At 39.9% G+C, this 22075-nt stretch overlaps 2 protein-coding genes across 5 annotated transcripts in view; one reads left to right on the top strand and one right to left on the bottom strand.

Annotated features, from left to right (window-relative positions):
- The window catches only part of tbc1d24 (TBC1 domain family member 24), a 28738-nt gene extending 15124 nt beyond the window's left edge, over window positions 1-13614 (top strand). For both annotated transcript variants that reach the window (XM_087145794.1, XM_087145793.1), the window contains exons 6-11: window positions 350-444; window positions 1367-1534; window positions 2867-2973; window positions 4393-4444; window positions 7216-7436; window positions 7598-13614. In XM_087145794.1, the coding sequence (XP_087001920.1) occupies window positions 350-444; window positions 1367-1534; window positions 2867-2973; window positions 4393-4444; window positions 7216-7436; window positions 7598-8030 (1076 nt within the window). In that variant the 3' untranslated portion in view covers window positions 8031-13614. The remainder of the gene's footprint in view (window positions 1-349; window positions 445-1366; window positions 1535-2866; window positions 2974-4392; window positions 4445-7215; window positions 7437-7597) is intronic.
- On the bottom strand, window positions 13615-22040 carry LOC110984404 (uncharacterized). Of its 3 annotated transcripts, none has more exons than XM_087145795.1 (5): window positions 21929-22040; window positions 20031-20226; window positions 18364-18431; window positions 17468-17708; window positions 13615-16345 (listed from the first exon to the last, which is right to left on the bottom strand). In XM_087145795.1, exons 2-5 carry the CDS (start codon window positions 20193-20195, stop codon window positions 16262-16264), a joined length of 558 nt encoding a protein of 185 aa, XP_087001921.1. In that variant the 5' UTR covers window positions 20196-20226; window positions 21929-22040; the 3' UTR covers window positions 13615-16261. The 3 variants fall into 3 exon arrangements, with proteins under 3 accessions (XP_087001921.1, XP_022100280.1, XP_022100279.2); XM_022244588.2 differs by lacking the exon at window positions 21929-22040 and adding an exon at window positions 21696-21922; XM_022244587.2 differs by lacking the exon at window positions 21929-22040 and adding an exon at window positions 21429-21660.
- Between the last annotated feature and the right edge of the window lie 35 nt (window positions 22041-22075).

Here is a 22075-nt window from a genome sequence, read left to right as displayed (position 1 = left end):
TGTACACGTACAGGTGCATGTATTTCACTCTGTTGTGCTTTGTGCATCTGCTTGTGTATGAATCCCATTTGAATGCTGCATCCTACATGTAATTTATGTACATGTACAGTTATTATGGCTTTGGCTTGAAATGACAGGTACAGGCACCGGTACATTTGAAAGTCACTGTCTAGTAGCTGTAGCCATTTCTCATTAATGCGTGCATTATTTCCGGTCGCAGCCAGTTGATTTGGACGTAAATGTACATACGTATACATGTGTAGCCTACATGTAATTTTAATTGATTTAAAGTGGCAGTGTGTGACTCTAACCATGCTATGATTGAAAGTGGTTGTGCTTCTTTCGTCAGGCCTGTCAGGGAAGGCTGCACAATCCAGTGACTTTGTTTCCAGCATTCGTCAGTTTGCCCAAAATATTCCAGTTAATGCTGATGTCTTGCTTACAGTAAGTTGAAGGGTCAATTGTGTATGTACCAATGCTCTGCAGCATCACTTGTGAAACTTGTAACTTAATATTACATGTATGTCATTTAGGGATGCAGTGCATCATTCTCTGAAGCTAAATCAACCTTCATAATTAGCAAATACAAGTTTTGGCTGATGCTAAAAGTAGTACATCAGTAGGCCTCTTTCTGTTAAACATAGTAAAAGTACTCACACACCATTTTTGATGTGTGTCAAAATATATCAAATGCCAGTCTGTTACTGTGGAATAGTTAATTGCCCCAAAATACTTTCTCAGTGTGATACATATACACATATTGTTTAATCCCCCAGGGCAAAGTCTCTCTTTCAGTTACTAATGAAATGAGAATTCATTTTGCTACTTGTATTTCTGAACTTCCCTTAGATGAGAATGTTTTGTCCACTTGAAGTCCAACTCTACTGTAGATCTACAAAATAATGCAAAAATGCCTGATTTAATTGTAAATGCGGAGATAACATATAAATTTCTTTTGAGAGCAAGTCTGCTGTGATACAGTACCGTCTTTTTGAGTGGGAGGAAGTAAACGATTGTAGATACTATGGTATATGCAATTTGCCAGGGTGGATCCAGAAATAAATTTGGTTGGGTGAGGTGGCAAAATGGGATTTTAGGATTGGGCCCAAAACTTTGGAATTTTAAAGATGTAATCTTCAGTGGTCTTTCTGAGATGTGAGGCTACATTTCGGGGCTTAGTGCAAGCTTTTGGAAGGCAATTAAAATAGTCCTTTAAAATGCCTGCCTTTCTTTATTTAAAAAAAAGCTCCAGTGTTGTTTGTTTTTCGGGGGGTTTCTGCATTTCCTTTGGGTTTCAAGCAATTGCCTGATACTCTCTTGCCTGTGTTTTGGCAGTCATTCCAATCTTTCTTTCACTTTTTATCAGATGGGTTTCCAGTTCCGAGGGCTGTCGCGCACCATCATTGACACGTACCACACTAAATTCAAGCAGACAATCAGAGATTCTGGCATGGTGCCGCCGGTCAGACAGACCAACAAGGGAATCCCAGCAGTATTGAATGATATCAACTCTTCCATCATCAGCTCCAAGCAGGTATGGTATAAGACTGCAAACCTGTCCTCATGTCATACATGGACAGGCAGCGTCCTCAAACACTCTGAAATGATGTTGGTTACCTTGAATTCCCCTTGACAGTGAGCCATTTCCATATTTTAACAGGGTATAACATACTAGCACACTCATGCCAGCTATGTTTGCCCTGGTAGTGGAGTACCGTGGCCTTGTGGTTAAGAGTATCGGATTCGCAGTTGGCGTTTAAAGCTGCAGGTTTCTGGTTCGACTCTAGCCTGGGGTCATGATGTGTGTGCCCTTTGGCAAGGCACTTTGTCACTCATGGCCTCTCTCCACCTAGGAGTAATTGGGTACCTATATAGCCAGAGATAGTTATTTTGGTTGATTTAGCTGCGTTGCGCCAAAATGGCAGCATCAAGATGTATACATGTACTCCCCTGGGAGCTGAGATGGTATTTCGAATATTTCATGGGCCCAGTGAACAGGGGTAATAACGGTGTATAATGCTTTGATCTGTGTTAAGGGCACTTTATCATGTTTATTAATACCTATAAATTTACAAATAGGTCATTTGGGAGACATTCTGTGGTTAATTTTTTAGCATTAGGGAGACATTGGCTTTTATGGAGATATTTCAGTGTCTCCCTATTTTCAAACTACAAGAAGGAGGCCGAATTTTACCGTCCATATTTTGAGAGATGATAGTTTAGGGCCTAAAATGAAAACATACAAAGTTTGGTTCAGATCAGATTAGGGAATATTGAATTATGGGACAGTAAAGTTGGAAAAATTTTGTGCTCATTCTTATGGGAATGTGTCCCTAATGACCCATTAGCGGTAATAATAATTATTATTATAACAGTGTTTATACTGTGTGTCAACTTACGCACCCTGAAGATGTTCAAACTGCCATGACATCAAGTTTATCATTGAATGACCTTGCCTTTTTGAAATACCAAACCGGTGTGATAATTCTTTCCGCACTCATCACTGATTCAGTCAACCAAACCCCATGTAAATGGGTACTATTGAAGTAGAGTATAGTTGTTGCAAACTGGATCCAGTGAGATAAATTCAGTTAGAAATCAATTGTGAGTAGAGCAGTTCACAAAAATCGGTGCTGTTTTTGCAGCTTTGAGTCCTCCCCCTAATAGTGAAAGAAGAAATACCCAAGTTACAGTTAAATATTAACTTGAAAGTTTGGCCATTTTTTTCTTCTGCGAAATATTTGGCTATGATGAAAATGTCAGGCCTTCCAGCTATTAAAATTTGGTTGTTTTGGGGTCAGCCCACAGACAGTCAGCAGTTTACAGGAGTCTTATTATTTTGTTGATGGTTTGTGATTGGCTATAGCTTCAATCCCTTTGGCGTTGGCTTCCAGACAGGATGTCTCTCAAACAGCCCCGTATCATCTTCACCACGACTGAAAACGGCGTCAGTCTCAGCACATTCTACAACATGTGAGTGGTCTTCTTCCAAGAACAATGATGATGACCTTAAAAGCTTGTGGAGATCTTGTGGGATCTTCCAAGAATTTGATGTTATTTTCTTTTTGTTTGACAGCACAGCTACACATGTAGTCCTCATTGAACTCACCATGGAACATGGCTATTCACATGTACTGGGACAATTTCTCTGATAGTACTTCAGCAGACTGAGTTCATTCTTATTTCATGTATTTCATGTTTGATGAGTTGAAACCAAATGTTAACCCTCCTACATGTCCTATGCTGAAGTCACTCTTTGGGTCACTTGGTGAACACCTCAAAGAAGCACAGCTGTGTCGTGTTGTGCACTGCACCAACAATCCCTCACAGGAATATCAGATTGCACTTTTGTGCTGCCCAACAACTGTGCTTCACTGTTTCATGTGCATAACTCTGCAGTAAACCAAATGCAGTGAAGAGGACTGCACAAAAGACCCTGGGTCATTTTGTGCTGGCAACCTACTGTGTACACACTGAACCTGTGCATGTTTGTGTTCCATGTAGGAAATACATGCACAAGAGTGACTGTTGGACACTCGTGCATATTTATATGCTGTAAAACCAAAGGAGGGTTTAAAGTGAGGTTTACGTAGTTGTCAAGTCCATCACAAGTCTATCACTGATCATTAACAAGTTATATTGATTATAGCACTTGAAGCAAATGACAGGAGAATTATTTTATTGAAATAACAGAGGACTTAAAGACTGGATGATTTGTCATTGGATCATGACGACATCAGCAACAACTTGCATTGTACTTCCTTTTGTCTTCCATGTATGAAGATTAGCAAGAGGGGGATAAATTGTTAGCTTAAAACACCAAACCACAAATCGTTTTGGGAATTCTCTTCCAAAGGTTACTGTTATACATCTCTATCCAGTAACCTGGAAATTTTACACTAACCCTAACAGTTCTGCATAAAATTTGGCTTGTAGTACTCTGTACTGTAAAATACTAAGCAATGGTCTGAGCCTGAAGGACCTAGCGCTACAAATTACTACTTCTGGCTAGGGCACCCCCTTTCATGTTCATCTATTTGTTACTCGTACAGAGAACAGTAAAGTCATGCATTCATAGTGCCACAGCACTGTATGGTACATTGTCTTCTCTATTGCACCTTATGGCTTCAGAGAACAGGTCACGTCCTCTTACAAGCGACAGCACTGAACATTACATTTTACTACTAAGTAGTTTGTAGTGTTTAGGGCTGTTAGGGCTAATACTCTGACAAATTGGAGACTGTCAACAGACTGCTAAATCACTAATTGGAATTAGCTAACATGGTGCTCTTGACATCAAGGCCTGCCCACCGGTATGTATTCAGTGTACTTGTCACATCTCTTTTTGATGATCTGCAGTTGCTATATTTTGTTCCACTCAAATCTTTGCAGGTGTGAAGATGAAGAGCAAACCATCCTTCTTGTCAAGACACTGGATAATGAGGTGAGCATTGATACTGGTTTGTCAACATCATAGCAACAGCCGTAGTTATGAAGGATTGTTGCTTGCTGTCATGTGGGACATGATGCTTTTTACGGCTTAGCGAGACAGTATTTTATTGAGGTATATGCGACTCAAGTTTAACTTGAGTCTGAGTCAGCAACTTGAGTCAGCAGCACTTAAATTCATGAGCTTGTCTGAGCAGACCTGGAACCCATGACCCTGTGCACCTACATGTAGCGCAGATGTCCTAACCCCTGAATCAACATGCGTATCAGGTTATTTGACCAGTTTTCATTTAAAACATCTGTCGATACCACGTTTTTTGCTTTATGTAAATGTCAGTTTGTATGTTTAGTTTGCCCCTCGCTGATACATGTACATGTATGTGTCCAGAGTGTTTGGCAATGAACATTAAGGATGAATTCATTACCCAACTTTCACTTGCTGAACATACATACACTATGGTACATGTACGTGTGTATCTTGTACATCAGAAAGGTTTTATGTTCTGAATATCGCTAGCTCTTAGTGTGACTTTCAGTTTCAAGTGCTTTCCATGTACATGTACATGTAGTTGGAGTGCAGTTGTTCCTTTATGTTCTTCCCAGTTATATTTTGAGGTCATTACTTTACATAGGTACTGGTTCACAGAAGATTAAAGAGATGGCTTTGGAGATCAGCTGCACTTAAAGCTGGGCTCTATCAAAAGCATTTCGGTTTTAGCAGTGTAACACTTTACCTTAACATTGTTTCAACAAATTATTCTGAATAAAATTTTTTTTCAAAGCATTGGAAAAAGGATAAAATGTGATTTTTTTAATGAAGGTGCATTTCGCGTTTGACCAGAAAAAAAAGGTCATCGAGGCTCACAATAGCATAGGACGATGACGTCATTTTGGGGAGACCTGTAAAATCTTCATCGTGCTATGTGGACAAATCTTAAATTACATTTTATGCTTAGTGTTCACTTCTGATGCCACGTACACATTTTCACTGACTTGATGATGTGGGCACCATATGCAGTTTTGAACGGCTATTCTCTTGACACTGTAACATGTTTTCCTTTGTTCCTAAAGCACAATGCCCTTCCATATAAGCACACATTGACTTACAGGGATCTGTTTTAAATAAAAGATTGACGACTGATAAAGACAGGAAACGTCCTTTATTCCCTTTGTGTGTCTGTCCTCCATGCACAAACCCACACGTGTTATATGGGAGGGGTTACCCTGCAGTGTTGTCAAGACTTCTGATCTGTATTGGATAGTGTGTTGAGATTGAGGAGCTAAAATCACTCATTGCCACCTGTGGATGCCACAGTTAGCTTGTGCATTTGATTGGGCGTCAGCAGGAGCCTTGGGATATATCTCAGCCCCGGCTGGATGCTGTATTATGAGTGTTAGAAGCCATTATTGGTGAACTTTGTGTTTTATTTGTTACTTTCATGCAAAAGCTCACAAAGTAAATCTTTCCTGTATCTTTACTCTATGAGTTATAGTTATCATATGTACTGGTACTTGATGACGCTTGGAATTTCTATAAATTGAAGTGCTTTATTCTGTTATAATGAATGTGGTAGCAGCCATTGTGAGGAGTTTCCCACAAACTGAATTGCAGTAGTTTCATTTGTTTCTGCACAGTGATGGACACGTTATCCAGTCAGTACATACTGTATATATAGAGATCAGAGGTGAGGACGAACTAAAGTCCAAACAGCTGTCAGGTCCAGGTTTTCCCAACAAAAGCAAACTTTTCCGTAGCAATGCTGGAAGTGGCATGGATAGATTGAAAAATATACCTTAGTCGTGTACACGAATGTCTGATAGTCATGCAAGTCAATAACATGTACATGTACACGTAACTATAAATGATGCATAAACAACAGATTTTGTGCTCTTTCCATTATTGGCTGGAGAAAATGCCCTGTATGTATTCCCTTTAAATCTTCAAAGTGCAACTTGAATATAGTTAAAAGTGGTAAATGTAGTCATAGTTACATGTATGTGCTAATGTTACAGAGATTTATGCAATGACTAAATTTTCTTCATGATTAACCCTAAACCCCTAGGCCCTTCTTGCTAGGAACCTTCCTCAATCCTCCAGAATCCTCTAATTTGGGGGTGAAAAAATTGGATTCTTCCTCAATCCTCTGAAATCCTCCAAAATTTCTTGAAAATGTTACATGGAGGTGTGCCTACTGCCTCAATCCTTCAAAATTGTCTGGCAATTCCTGTCATTATGTTGAGGCAGTGGGAATGGCATTCTTGAGCAGTGCGGTTGATTCAAAAGAAATATCTGGCTGAATTTATGCATGACTGAGCAGGAACAACACAAGGTCTAACCCACGACCTTCACTCATGGCATCCTTCGCAATCAGCCATGCACTTTTGCCATTCACCCTCAATCCTCCAAAATCCTCCAAAACCGCCTGAAGGATTTTGGAGAATTGAGGAGGGTTAGGGTTAATACCCCTTAAAGCATTAGGTCATAAGGCCCTATTCACAATTAATGTAGTCTATTTTTAAACCTCCACAGTTACTAAACTACAGTGTTAATCCTTGGTCAAGAAAACATGAGTGCTTCGATCGACAGTAATTTTTGTAACCATACACCACAGCTTCTGAGACAAACATTTGAACCGTTAAGTGCAGATGTTAGATATTTCTTTTATTTTAATTTGTTACCATAGAACTCTAGCTGTTATGGTGTTCTTGGAGTCTGAGGTATTTGGTTCCTAAAGTAGTTTGTTTGCTTGGGTTTTTTCCCCTCAGATCTTTGGGGCTTATCTGTCTTGCCCATGGAGCACCCGTAACAGCTCAGACCTCAAGACTTCCTATTTTGGCAATGGGGAGACCTTCCTATTCTCCATCACACCATGGGAGCAGAGATACTCCTGGGTTGGGCTCAGTGACAGACAAGAGAAGGGTCCGGTGGACACAGCCAGCCAGTTGTTCATGCGGGGAACGAGAGAGTTGCTGTCCATTGGTGGAGGGTGAGTCTTTGCATTTGTTGGTCAATCTGTACTGTAAATTCAGGCAGTTTGGATTGAAATTTTAATGAAACAAGCCACAATGTGTGAACCATTATTGAGTAGAATTTTTGTTGATGTTGCTGCTGTGAGCTTAGCTGATGTCTTCTTTTTTTTTATTCTAGTGATGGCGAGGGATTGCATTTAGAGAGTGACATATCAAATGGCTGGAGTGAAACTTGCCGAACATTTGGCAACCAGCCCTTGGCCAGCAATCGTAACTTTCAGAGTGAGATCATAGAGGTGCTAGCATTCCATGACATGAGGAACACAGAACACGAGGAGAGGGCAGCCACCCAAGCAGACACAGTGACAAAACCCCTGACAGAACCCATGAAACACAAAGACAGTGAGGATACAGCAGACATCGTGACAGCGCTAGAACCAGTAGCAGAGCTACTGAAAGATTCAGAAGTGGAACCTGCAGCAGAGGCAGTAGAAGAACCGTCAGCAGACCCAGTGGGGGAAGCCCAGAGAGAAACACAAGGGGAGCCAGCACAGCAAGCAGCGATAGTGGTAACTGATGGGCAACCCCCCTCTGGTGAAAGTGGGGAGTGAGGATAATTGCAGCCTGCTACAGCATACTAAGGAATGTGCCCCAGCGTTGACCTTTTCATAGGTGATGCCATGCTAAATGTTTGCAAACATTCCACAGTACGAGCAAGCCGATGAATGGGAAATTCAAGATGACCATACACCTATTTGCTGCAGCAACAAGGAAATATTTGATTTGCTTGGCATGTGATGAATTATCCAGTGCAATAACTCATGCTTCAAAAACGTCAAATCCATATGCTGCTATTTTCATGCTTGTCTTTTTTGTTTGACTGAGCTCTGTGAAATAGCCAGTGTGAATGGGTACAATTGTTATGATCCGTGCTGTCATTAAGAAATATCAACTTTAAGGCGGTCAGTCACCCTTTGACTTTAGGTCATCTGCATAATTAGAGTTACATGTAACAGTGTTTCAAGGCATACTGTACAAGGCATGTGTAAAAATGGCCTTTGTGCTAAATGAAGAACTGCATGGTGATTATATTTGTCGTGTTTGTAGCTACATGTAATGACGTCTTTGGCATGGATGTGATTGTACTCTGTGGGACTGTAAGCTCGGAAACAAACCTCATATTAACAGGAAGTCAGACATTATTATATCAGTATTTTCAGGCTTCCTGGGTAAAAGCGTTAGAAACATGAACGGTGTACAGAACACCAGGGTATACATCACCTCCAAGCATATTGTTTTGGAGTATTTGTACATCTTGGGCAAATGGTAGCCAAACATTCAGTAGAATCCTCTGGGGTTTATCATTTGGTTTCTGCTGGAGTTTACGTAAACATGACCTTTGGTACAAAGCTTCTCACTTATCATCTTTTGTTCCAGCTGTACTCTCAGGACTCAGCAGCACCGTTTTTCAGTTTCACCTCTCAAAACCTATCAGCACTTCAGATGAATTGACTTCAAAGGTTACGCTACCTGTAATAAAAGTGTTTAGTTTCGGGATTTTGAAGGGCCAAATGTCGAGTGCAAGGAAGTATTGCTTATAGAGTACTTGGTACGTTTGCTTCCTCTGACGGATGGAAAAAAGTAGTCCATACTGGCAACATGAAGGCTTTAGAATTGGAAATAGGGTAATACATGTACATACATTTACATGTTTGTACATGTATGTACATGTACATGTATGTTAATGTATGTACATATAATAGTGCTATTTTGGGGTGGTTCTTTGGCTGTTTTGGGGCACATGCTGTATACAATTATTTAATCAGCTAGACATTCAAGATTCAAATAACTTTATTATCCCTCCAGAGGAAATTGGGATGGCCTTCTGGATACAATATAAATACACCAAGAATACAAACTAAAAACCCATTAGTCTAAAAATGTAAAATTCAAACCTACCAACACACCTGAGGAATATTGAGAACATGGTGTCTTTCATGTTTGGTCTGAAGGTGCATCTGTTCTCCCTGTACATTGTTGATATTTGATGGAACAAAGGAATGTGAAAAGTAGTACATTGTACTTGATGATGGCTGAAAACATCCTGACTTTTACAGTGTATGTACATTTGTATTGCGTAAACAGGTGTCCAAGGGAGCTGTTGAGGTTGTATGATCTCATTTTTATAGTAGGAAATATAAGTGATTTCAAATTCTTATAAATTGTACATACACCTGTTGGTTTTAATGGTTTCAGAAACTAGTGTTAATTATTTTTCTGTTTTCAGAGAGCAGTGGTCATGGTATGGCACGCGTACCTTGAGAGAGTTGTTACCTCATGTGGGTAGAGCATATCTTCAATTTTGTAATCAGAATTTTGTAGACGGAATTCCGGTAAGCATGCACATGCCTTGGAATGGGGCATTGTACACGTATTTTCATATTATATTGCACTACCCTGGCTTTCTGTCGAGGCATGCTGTGAACCACATATTATTTTTATTTTAATTTCTGGCAATGACACCAAGGTTTCCTCAACTGAGCACCTTAGGCACTGTAAGCTCACAATTAGTCTTGAAGAAATCTGTAGATATGAGACAAGGAGAAGCAGTTACAGTTTTAGAGGTGGGAGGAAAACCCCAGAGGAATATTCTGGGAAAAACCCACAGAATCAGGTAGGGACTGAAAACCCAATCCACGTGTGGACCGGGGCGGGAATTGAACCAGGGACTACAGAGATGGAAGGCAAGGAAAGAATTACTGCTTCAACCTGACCCCTGCACCGTATGGATAGTGAATGCGACAGTAGGGAGTGCTGTTAGTCAGTCCATTAATTAGTCAAACTTGTGTTGGACAATTGCAGGTATGGTTCCAATGGTGCACATGTACTCTGTACAACTGTATATTTGGAATGATTTCCAGGGGGACCAAAGTATTATTTATTTGTGTTAAAAACTATTCCAAATGAAGTTGAGGTGTGTGATTTCATCATTATTTGCTGTTTTCAACAAAACCAAACCAACTCTGAGCAGAAAAGCCATTTTGTGCTTTGTAGAGTAGCAAGTAACAGTCAAGCATTTCTTGTGTGGTGGTTCGTATTACATGTACATGTATATGTGAGTTTGGAGATGTTTGATAATGGCCATGTTTCTCTGTATAAATCACATAGCAATACAAATAAGTACATATACATGTACATTTTTTGTACCTTTTTTTACTGAAGACATGCCAGTATGGGGCAGCGCTAACATCTGGGAGTTTCACAAAATGGCAACCACACCGTGCTGATGAAAACAACTGCAGTGAGCGCACGCGTACCTACTGATCAAAGAAAAGATTGTGTCACCTGATCCTCCGACTGGCTGGTACGTGCGTACGTCGTCATGGTTGCTGTTTGCACCGGTGCGGTACCTGCCATTTTGCGAGAATCCTGGATATCCACGCTGCCCCATACATGTATCAATGCACCAAAGGCTTATAAGACAAGAGTCTATTGATCACTTGGGCTGTTGGACATTCACATCATGATTCAAAGTCCTCAAAGGATTTGGTAATAGTTGTGTTGAAGTGGATTAGAAACTGAGATATAAGAACTGTTGTGGGAAGTACCTGTAATTTTAATCCGTGTGTGAGGTGATATTGCCAACATGTTTGAGTATCATTAACTTTCTGCATGGATACCAGAACAAAGAGTCAAATTCATTGAATTGCTTCGTACACTGTACATGTGACATCTCACAAAATGAAATTGTGGTTAAAGTTAAGTCATAACTGGAAACCTGGCTTCCTTTTTTCTTGATGAAGACATGCAGATTCCCCAAGAGAGAGTCTGATATTCTGCTGGCATAACCCATATGCCATGAGAGTGCATGTTGGTTTCAAACATGTACACGTATACATACTCCGAGTTCAAAGTTTGCATGAGTTTTGAATATGTTGACCCTGAAGACATACAGACAACAGATAGGCAGCCTTTCTTGCGTGTATATCAAGGCAGGGATACATACAGGTTCATGAGGCCCTGTGCAGACTCATATCAGGTTTTGATAGCTTGAAATTCGGCTGGATTAGAGTGACTAGTTAGTAACATGTTATGTCTTCGGAAGAAGTTTGCCAAATTCAGTGAAGTTCACAGAATTACATGTACCACTATAACTTTTAAAAAGTCCGGTCTCCTATACCTCATTATTTTAGGAGCATTTTACATACATCATGCCTGAATGTGATGAGTAGACATACGCGTATCAGAGAATAAGTCTGAGGAGTACAGTTGACGCAGAATTTGGAACATTTCAGAATTTGTTCGGTGCAAATAAGTGCATGCATTTTAAGACTTGAAGGTTTTCATGGTGAAAGAAACTAGATGAGTAAAATGATAGCAGTTTCACCATGTCACTACATTTGTTGTCACCTTCTTGGTGCAACCACTATCATTTTACACATCTTGCATGCATTTTTCTCCCTCTAATTTTCAGAGTTCTTTAATTTGATGGATGTCTTCTTGAAACTGTCTTCTTGGAATACAAAGGAAAGCCATCATACCATCAGTTGTACATGTACATGTATGGGATTGAGAGTTTTACATGTACCCTGACATTGTCAATTAATGGTTACTACCATTCTCTGCTGTTATTACGGCAAACTAATGATCAGATCAGCTCACTATATTTTTGTCACTTGTTGGTAGATTTGGTTTATTCCATTCTTTGTGGTCTATGCTGATCATGTGCCCCTTTGTGAGCCAAGTAATTAATTATGGCAACTACATGTATCCTAGGTCAATTTAAAAAAGTAACAGTATTACATGGAAGGGTTCTGCACTCATGTAAATATATAGATGTATGCATCCATGTTAGTTTTGTGTCATAGGTTAACTATGCTATGCAAATGTAATGGAAGTGTGTTCATGTCAAAGCAATAAATAATATAGCAATGTTTAAAATTAGTATGGAAAGTAATAATTCACTGCAGCTTGCAATTTGCATCACTTGTTTGAATCAGCAGAAGTGTTTGTACAAGTATAACACATTTGAAAGTGTTAAATATAGGTGTCATTGTAATGCTGTATACATGTAAGTATCGGGAAGGTTTTGGTTTGACTCCAAATTGGGATAAAAGAGGAACTTACTGGCTGCTTACGTTTCATCATTTCAGTTGAAATCTTGTGTTCACTGAATAAAAGAAAACTTATTTTTGCAAATTTATTTTTCTGGAGATTCGGTGGCTGTTTTGTACATGTAGGTTGTTGCATAATTACATATGGCTTGTCATGGTGAAGATTTTATTGTGTCAGTGATTTAGTTTTTGGAATTCAGTAATGAGCTTGCTTTAAGGCGCAACACAAAAGTGAAAGTCAAAGCAGAAGACTCACATGGGTGTTGTTCAGCACAGATGTAGGCTTGTGTGCCATACCACCAGTAATGTCTGAATAAGGAATATGCTTGTGTAGAATGAGACACATGGTGCCAGGGGTTTTGTCTTTCCCTTTTGGGAGGTAATTGTTTGTTATTGAAATTTATTTGTAATTTGTAACCTCTTGAAAACTAGAACATAGTGCCAAATTTGAAGGAGTCAAACGTGTACATGTGTATGTATATATGTAATCGGTTCCATTCAAACATGCCATACATGTCATATGACCTGCATACACACATAAATGAGCTTGTGGAAAAGCATTTTCCTCTCAAATCTTTTTATATACATTGATAAATTGTGGAAGTGAATTTCCTTTTGGAAAGGGCACTGAATTACTTTTATCATTGTTTTTTGTCATGTTGAGGTTTCCCTTAATTCATTGTAATTCAGTATTGTATTTGTATATTTTTACCAGAAGTGTGGTGTCAGGCTGATCTTGCCTGAAAATTATGTGGATCTCTTGAAGAAAAAAAAAAGGTGGAAATAAGAATGCTGCAAAGCTGGTGTTCTCAGAGAAATGTAAGTTGATTTTACAGTCCAAACACAGTATTATTTTCACATGTTCCAGACAAGGCACTGGACGTGTTTTCCAAAGAAAGCTTAAGAACACTGTTGTCTTTGTATGTATGGCTAAAGATATTCGGTGGCATGTGGACCAGTGATGTGAGTTTGAGCTGTATGTACAAGGAAAATACTAAAAGTTGTGGAATACTGGTAACTATGGAAACTATTATGGGCTTACTCATGTAGCTGAATTAAAACACTACCACAATCAATTCAATATTGTGTAGAATTGTTTGGATTTTAATTGAAACTATTTAGGGGCTACATGTTCAAATGCAGTTATCTTACATTCAGGGCTACAAACCCTCATCAGTGAGTGTTGGTGCTCATGCACTGTACCCCCATACCCATGGGGAATCCTAACACAGATGAAATAAAATGGAGAACAAGTCACTTGCTCAACACTTCAATGTCCTGTCCTAAGCAATGAACACCTTCAAGCTCTTTTTCTGGTGAACAAATATGACCAAAAATAAGCTTCCAGTGCTGTAACTATACCAATGTATATATTCCAACGTTCATCTCTCAGTGTTGACGGCCCTCTACATATACATGTGCTGCACAATACAAATTTAACACGATTTATGGGTGGATAATAGATTTGAGCTCCCCAAGGTATTGAAATTGAAAAATTACTGGACGCTCCCTTGGACAACCACTGACAGGAAACCATATTGTCATTTCACCATACCTCAGACTTATTCAGGCGCGATTAAAATTTCAGGGAAAGGGAACAAGGGAAAGGCAGCAGGGTCATTCTATAAATTTGGGGTCCATTTTTTGTGTGTCCCTGTCACATCTGACAAAGAACCTTGCATGTTTGGAACACTGTCCTTAATTTCCAAGAGTGGTTAGGCAACTCAAAATACCTGCCAAACAAATGAATGCAGCCAAAACTCAACTTCAATTTTATTTCCATGTCAATATTCCCAGGTCAGGTGTAACAGGGACGCCAAAAATGTCACACTTTTGGAACCCAAATTTATAGAATGGCCCAGCAGGTACAATGTAATGTACTCGTGCCACCATCAGTTCATTGTTTAGTGTGCATATACATGTACATGTAGCACATACATGTAGCTAGGGTGGTGTTTATGTGTGTACTTCACCCATGAAACAGTTCAGTACTAGCACATACATGTATTTGACCTGTGTGCACACCTGGTGAACTGTAACAGCTAAAGTAGCAACTGGCACTGACATGATGAATGGATGAGATCATGAATATTTATGAGGTAGGATAAATAAGACTTGCAAGTTGAATTTGAAGAAAATCTGGTACAATGAGTTCTTTAAATTCGTGTGAACATAATTTGAATTCTCCATACTAAAGACACTGTTGCTATGTTATACCTTGTAATTCGGGGCAAGCTGTTGCTTTAACATGTTTAAGAGATGCCTCGCACCAACCAATACACTCTTTTCAATGGATAAAAATGGGCACAAAGGAACCAGTCCATTCCAGATATGGCAGTCACTGTGCCAAAGCTTTCCCCCATCATAAGGTAAATCATGTAAATAACAACAGTGTTTTTAGTCTGGGGAATTCAAATTAATTAATATGCACTCAGATAGCTTAATGTACCAGATTTTATTCAAATTTAACTCTCAAAAGGCTTATTAAAATAGGACATTTTGGTTAATGCTTAATACCTGTCCTGCATATATGTAAATAAGGGCATTGGTTGCAGAAGAAAGTGTCATCCACATCAGACAGTTTCACTGAACTCTGTAGGAACACACATGCAAATTTAGCACACACTCTGCCTCTACACATGGACTCATCCCATGTCCAAATCCCCTCCTTCCCAACATACATGTATTTAAGTACCATTTCCACAGACGTAGGTAAATCATGTCATGCTACAATTCCCTTTGGCTATCTCAAACAACTCCATCTCCTTACAAGATGGCCTTTCAAAATACTGCCTTCTATTGCCAATTCATCGGTGAATTTTTTTCAGTAGCCCAATTCCCATCTCATGAAAAATGTAGATACACTCTCCTGGAATTCTGCACACAACATGAAATGGGTATGGTTATGATTACAGGGTTGACAAGATCAGGAAGGTAAGCTGGGAGGAAGTTGGGGCAACATCTGATGTACTGTACTTTACGTGTATAAAAGTGCTTTAGGCATTCCCATGTCGCGAGAGGTTAGTACTGACCAAATGTTTCAATTATGAATTGATTTGGGAAATGGACTGCTCTACAAAAAGTGAAAAGCACATAACAATACTGTAAAAAACCCATCATTTAATAAACAGAATGGGCTCTATGTACACAAAATGAAAATAGCATACATGTTCAATGTAGGTTGATTTGAATGTAGGCAATGTCTTGTTAAGAAGATCATGAGATTGACGTTAACGTCTGTATTCCATCCCCTAAACTCCCATGCAAAGCTATCTTTGCAATAAGGTACCACAAATGTTTGTGCCACATTACATATGGTTTATAATTTCTTCAACTGAAACACAATGTTCGAGCAAACCTTTTCAGGAAATATTCTCTACAGAAGAATTCAAGTAGATAAAACCACTTATAATTAGCATTAATGGTTGATATCACCTACAGGTGTGTGTTTCGTATACAAATGATTTTCCTAGTGCACACGCTACTATATGATATGTTCCTTTCTTTAACCACGTTCTGTAAGGGGAACTGTGAGATTTTTGTTCATGAGAAATTTATGGAAAGCCAAGGATTCTTACATGTTGCTCAAAAAAGCTTTTCCTTCATGTCCCGACAGAAATCCTGGATACCTAATGTGGCACCACTGTTCACAAGTCTCTAATTCCAACATCAGCCCAAATCCCGTAGATTAGAAATGTTTTCCATTGCCATGGTGATGACCTGTCCTGCTACCTCTTGACTGGAATGCTAAGTAGATTCTCCAGATGCTCAATTTCTTCTAGTACTGATTCTTCAGTCTTGAGTTTGGTAAGCTGCCAACAAGAGCCCACAAAAATTTCTCTTGGTTTTTCGTTGAACCGGAAATAATAAATCACATGGAAAATGATGGATATTTTAAAATTTGAAATGGCTCTAAACATTAAGACCTGTAAGAGCAAAGAAAATGCAGGTGTGTTCAGGCGTAAACAAATGTACATGTACAAGTTTTTGTGAACATGCCTTTTGTCTGACTAGCAGCAAGACAGTTCAAAGAAGATGACTTCCAAAATGCTGAATAAAATTGCATATGAAATTAATGCACTAAGTTTACATTTTTGATAAGGGAATGAAAGTGTGACGGGGTGGTTTTCAACTCGTACACTGAAAACAACATAGCGACGTGGGAAGACAGTGGACTGAACCAAAGGTGACGTTGTTATCATTACCTGACCCTGAGCTGGTTGTAAAAGACATCACACTTCTATTCCCATTCATGAACATTCCAATCCTGTGCTTTGAGGAGCATTCCTTATGTTGGGAAATTTGAGATGGTCTTGACTTGACTTCTCTGACTGGAAATGCCTCTGAAGCCCGTTTGTTTGCCATTTCTTTTACTCAGATTTCAGAAGAGTGGCAAGTTGCATGTTTGGTCAGCATAGTGGTATTTGGGTCCCCTTCATATTCTGTGACCCAGGTTCAAATCCCACCCAGGCTAGCATGTGACATGGATTTTCAGTCCCTGTGGGGTTCGATTTTCAGAATGTTTATTTGAGATTTTCCTCCCATTGCTAACACTGAACATTCCTTTTCTGTCTTCTAGCAAGTTTCTTCAGACCTTTTTGAAGTGCCTTTACATGTAGTTTCAATCACCAGAAATAAAAAAAGTCACTCTTGTTTTTTGGGCTTTAAGTCTTCAATATTTACACTTCGTAAACCAATGGGATCTGTCCATGTTTTCATCCACGTACATGTATGTATGTGTTACAATGCCAAACCAAGTAACCCTTCAAAGAACACTCTTCCTGCTGCATATAAAACATGACAAACATACTTTAAATTCTCTGGATCCAGTAATAATAATCATATATGATCTCAGACCTGCTGAGCATATGCAAATTACTATGACCTGTGTAACGTGACCTCTGAACTGAGGTGAACCAGATATAACCTCTGACCTGGTTAGCCTCTAGTGTCTCTCCTTGCTCCAGTTTCTTCTTGAGACTCTGAATCTGGTCCAGCTTCTTACGCAGTGTCTTGAGTTTCCTCTCCTCGGAGCCGAGAGTGGAGATGGCTGACGCTCCATCTAGCCTGACAGAGGCAGTGGATGATGACAGTGATGATGCGGGAGTTGTCAATCTCTCTTGTACCTGAGTCAGGGCCTCTCGGCTGCCTTCATCCTCTGCGGATATATTTGGCCTGGAAATATATTTTCACATACAGTAGACATGATACTATGATAAGCATCTGCAGAGGAATTCTCAGCATACATTTGTATTGGTTGCTTGAGAAATCAACTCACTGCCAAGCTGGAGGCAGATGCCACAATTTCTACGCCAACAAACTCAAGGCAATATCCGTTATGTGAACTTTGCATTACACAAGAACCCATGTGAATGCATACATGCATTGTGTCACACAGGAGCTGTGATGAGTAAACTACACATTCAGACATCTACAGGCAATCACATACTGACTACAGTACAAGTGAAGGTTGTGGCAGTAATCGGATGTACATGTATTATACCAAACCAAATTCACACGAACTCCGACTCAACTTTGGTATCTTTTTTGTAACTACTGGGGTATTTGAAACCTCCAACAACCACTCTGAAAGGGAAGAACTATTTGTATTTTAGTACCAAATTCACAATACACACAACATACCAAACCAAACAAGAATCCTCCACACTCTACCTCTCAAAAAATGGTCACAAATCAAAAGAATTCTTTGCTTTGAGCACAGCAACAAACAATGTCTTCAGGTGAGATTGTGGTTAGTAGTACTTTGAAAATGCAAATACGACATACACTTGTTTCTTGTTTTCACACAATGACAGTCAATCAAGCTTACTTGTAACCAGCTGCCAGGTCTTGAGTTATCCAGAGCTGTTGCCTGAGCTTGTTGGCTAAGTCATGATTCTGGGATAACAAAAAGAATTCTGACATTAAAATCCTGACCTGCATGTACATGTACTATGGTTGGAACCTTCCTTAATTCTCTAAAATCCATTGCTTATTGTACTCAAGGACGCATGCTTTTTATTCACTCTCAAAAGGCATCCACAATCCTGAACAAAATTGTTGGGACATTTGGCAATAGCCGTACACTCTCCAGCCCTCTCCCCTACAGCCCCGGTCAATGGTGTCAAGTCCAGCCGGAGCGTAGACCACACGCATGGACCCAACACTAAAAAGGGGTCTTGGAGCAGGAGGCCCAAAAGACTTGTCCAGGATTGTCTGAATTGGTTCATAGTTGTGTACATGTACGTGCATACCATGCCGTTCAGGTGGTGTGTTGTGTAGCGTTTTCAGAACAAACAGGTTGAAAATGTGCAGATACATCATGACTGCATCGTACAATTAAAAAAGGGAATATCAATATCTATTTTTGTATTGTGTAACCACAACAAAGTTTGATACTGGGGTAGGCAAGTCCTATGGGAAAAACAATCTCAAGGCATTTTTAGGGGTGCGATTTCAAGGCATGATGTTTGCATTGCAAAGCATATGTTTGTTGGAATGCATCATACGGGATGCACCATGGCATTTCGTGGAATATCTGTACAGAAAAGATTTCTTTGGAAACATGAACTGTCCACTTAGGACTGGACACACCATAAAATCATGTGGCATTTCTGATTTTTAGTTATTCAATCACTTTGTCAAGAAATTCAACAATGATCCATGAAAACCGTAAAAAAAGAAAAGAAAGGGAGAGACTCAGGTTCTTTAATGATGTGTTGTGGGTCGCCGTTTGCAACGTGCCTAGTATGTATTGCGTGCACACCTTAATTTTAGAGTATGCTACGCACTCGGTAGAGTGAGGGACAGGGTAGAGATAATTATGCAATCATGACAATGCTTGTGATGTTTTCAGGGTAAATTAAGTGCATTTGATGCTTTTTTCTTGATAGTGTTAATTCCATTCGGCCAGTGCCGGAATTTTTTCATACACTCTAGGTAACTAGACCCTCCCCACACACATAAACAGGCATGCGTAAACCCAGACAATCCTGGACAAAATTGTTGGGACACATGGCAATAGCCACACACTCTCCAGCCCCCTCCCCCACTCCCTTGGTCAATGTTGTCATGTCAAGCCGGAGTGCAGACTGCATGTACAGACCCAATATTGAAAGGGGATCTGGGGGTTGGAGACCCAACAAGATTTGTCAAGGATTGTAGCCCAATGAACATGTAGAAGTAAATAGCTCCTTAGCATTCACATGCATCTCAGAGAGTCCTTTGTAGTCCACCTCTTTTGATGTCAGGCCGTGTCCAAATTTGGTATCTTGTTCATGGACTTTCTTTATACCCTCTGTCCCCACTCATCATCCTGGGATGCCAAGACATTATGCAAATATGAATTATGTGCACATACTGCTGAAAATCAGCCCAAAATGAAAATCAGACAAGTATATACATGTACATGTAAAAGGCCATGTTCAGGTACATTTACATGTGCATACACATAAATTTCTTGCAATGAGTCTTCCTTTTCTCTTGTATTTTACCAACCTTCTCTGCCTTTGCCTGGGCCAGCTGATCTCTGAGCTCTTTGACAGGGTCTTGTTTTGTCACTGTTGGAGCAGCAGCACCACCAATGGATTCCTCAACCACAAATCCTTTGCCTTCCTGTTTCTTGGTAGCTCGTTTCTGGTTCTTCTTATGGGCTCTTGACATTGTTGGTTTTGGAAATATATACACGCTGGACCTAAAATATCAAATTCATTAACTACATGTATATGTGGTCAAGTCATTTTCACAAACAAAAAGTGGACAGTAATAAGTCGTACTGGATGTTAATGTCGATGCACATGAAGGTCATGGGTCAAGTTCAACCATGACTTCAATGAAAATGCCACACACTGTAGTAATGCTGGGGTACCATATGTATCTTAAGTGCTGTGGGTTTAGTGGTATTTGACCCTGAGCTGAGATTGAGCCCCCAAGGCACCAGCAATGCATAACCTGATAACCTGTCATGCCTGTATTTGTCACTTTGTAGGTCTTTGTTAAGGCTGGTTCGCACTTCAGACATGTGAAAGCAAAACAAATTTGACATTATGACAAATTTCACTCGAACTGAGATGTGATCAACTAGTTTTACAAATCTGCAATGTGAATATTTGATCCAATGTCACAAATTCACATTCATTTTTGCTTTCGCATGGAGTATGAACCTGCCTTTATTTTTCATTTAGGGGGAACAGTGACTGATGAGAGTACATGCATTGAAACAGATTCTGGTAAGAGTGCGAGTCACTTCAAGTTTAGTCCAAGCATGTCAAGTACACGTACATGTAGGCCTACATGTACACGAACTAGGACATGTACCAGAAGTAAGACTCATTGAGTCACCTCTTTTAACATTTGGACATGGTCGGTGACATTATAGGCAATTCGTATCATCATGATTATGGAGTCTAACATATAGATTACTCTTCTAACGGGGATTGCTTATTTGGGGAACCTGTTCCAATAATGGAACAGAGATTTATATTTTGGACCCACCAATATACATGTACATGTATATAGGCAAATGGGGACATCATGTTGAATACATGTGGCTGCAGGGTTAAGTTTGTGGAAAGAGGACAGCGTTTGGATTCTTGAACTTAGGCAAGTTTGCCTGAGGTAGAAATTGTCAGTAGTAATACACAACACATGAAGCTACCCACAGGACTGTGGGGTTCGACGTCGGACCCCACAGTGCTGGGGGTAACATAAGGCATGGGAGGAAACGCTGTCATGACTGTATATGTACATGTAATTGACCAGTTAACAAAAATTTACAATTCTAAATTTGTAAAAAACAGGAAGAGCATAAACATGTAAAAAAATGGAGAAAACACTGCCTGGCCTGTGTTTGCACCCTTTTGGCATTCGAGATCCAGATCGGACCGACTACCTAACCTCAGAGCCGTCGTCCTCCACCACGCTCTCCCATGTGTAGGCTGGGGCCGAACGTTAGGCATTATGTGGGCCAGACAATGGTGGATGATGAATCCTAGCCTCGGCACTAGGGCTGTAGTGGCTCTCTTTTACAATCTATCTCTTCTATGTGGCGACAGATATAAGAGATAGTAAAAGAGAGCCTCGTACTACAGCCCTATGTGTAGGGCTAGATGAACCCCATCCCACCATGCCTACCATGCCTACAGCAGTACCACCATGCCTTACCTGCTTACCACACCGGCTGATCACTGCTTTGAAAGAATATAACAGTGGTGAGTAGAGGGGTCCTAAAGTACACACTCCCCCTTATTTTACGATCAACTACCCTGTAGACCTAGCTTGTGGCCCTTTTTCATTTCTACGTACGTCAAATGTTGAAATTGAACATGGATTGAATGAATAAACATTACACACTGACTGTAGTGGTACATGAAGTACATGTATAACTAACGATATACCTGACTGGCGGTGGTATGGTGTGGTCCCCTTAACGGACAGATAAGTTAGGCGGTTCATGTTGTAGCTACCTGACTAAATAAATGTATATTCACGGCCCGCTCTACCAATGCAAAGTGCATACACCAGCCTCATACATGACAAGTACA

The sequence above is a fragment of the Acanthaster planci genome, linkage group LG14, assembly GCF_054643075.1.
Source record: "Acanthaster planci isolate LZ-2023a linkage group LG14, COTS_SCS, whole genome shotgun sequence".
Lineage (NCBI taxonomy): Eukaryota > Metazoa > Echinodermata > Asteroidea > Valvatida > Acanthasteridae > Acanthaster > Acanthaster planci.
Note: the sequence above shows the minus strand (reverse complement) of the source record. Positions and strands in the feature narration are given on the sequence as shown.

Excerpts from the sequence above, each read along its gene's own strand:
- LOC110984404 (XM_022244587.2), bottom strand. The coding sequence starts at position 21,490 with ATGCCTAACGTTCGGCCCCAGCCTACACATGGGAGAGCGTGGTGGAGG. Across the intron at positions 18,432-20,030 it reads CCCAGGCAAAGGCAGAGAAG|AATCATGACTTAGCCAACAA; the intron begins GTTGGTAAAATA and ends TTGTTATCCCAG. Across the intron at positions 17,709-18,363 it reads GACCTGGCAGCTGGTTACAA|GCCAAATATATCCGCAGAGG; the intron begins GTAAGCTTGATT and ends ATATATTTCCAG.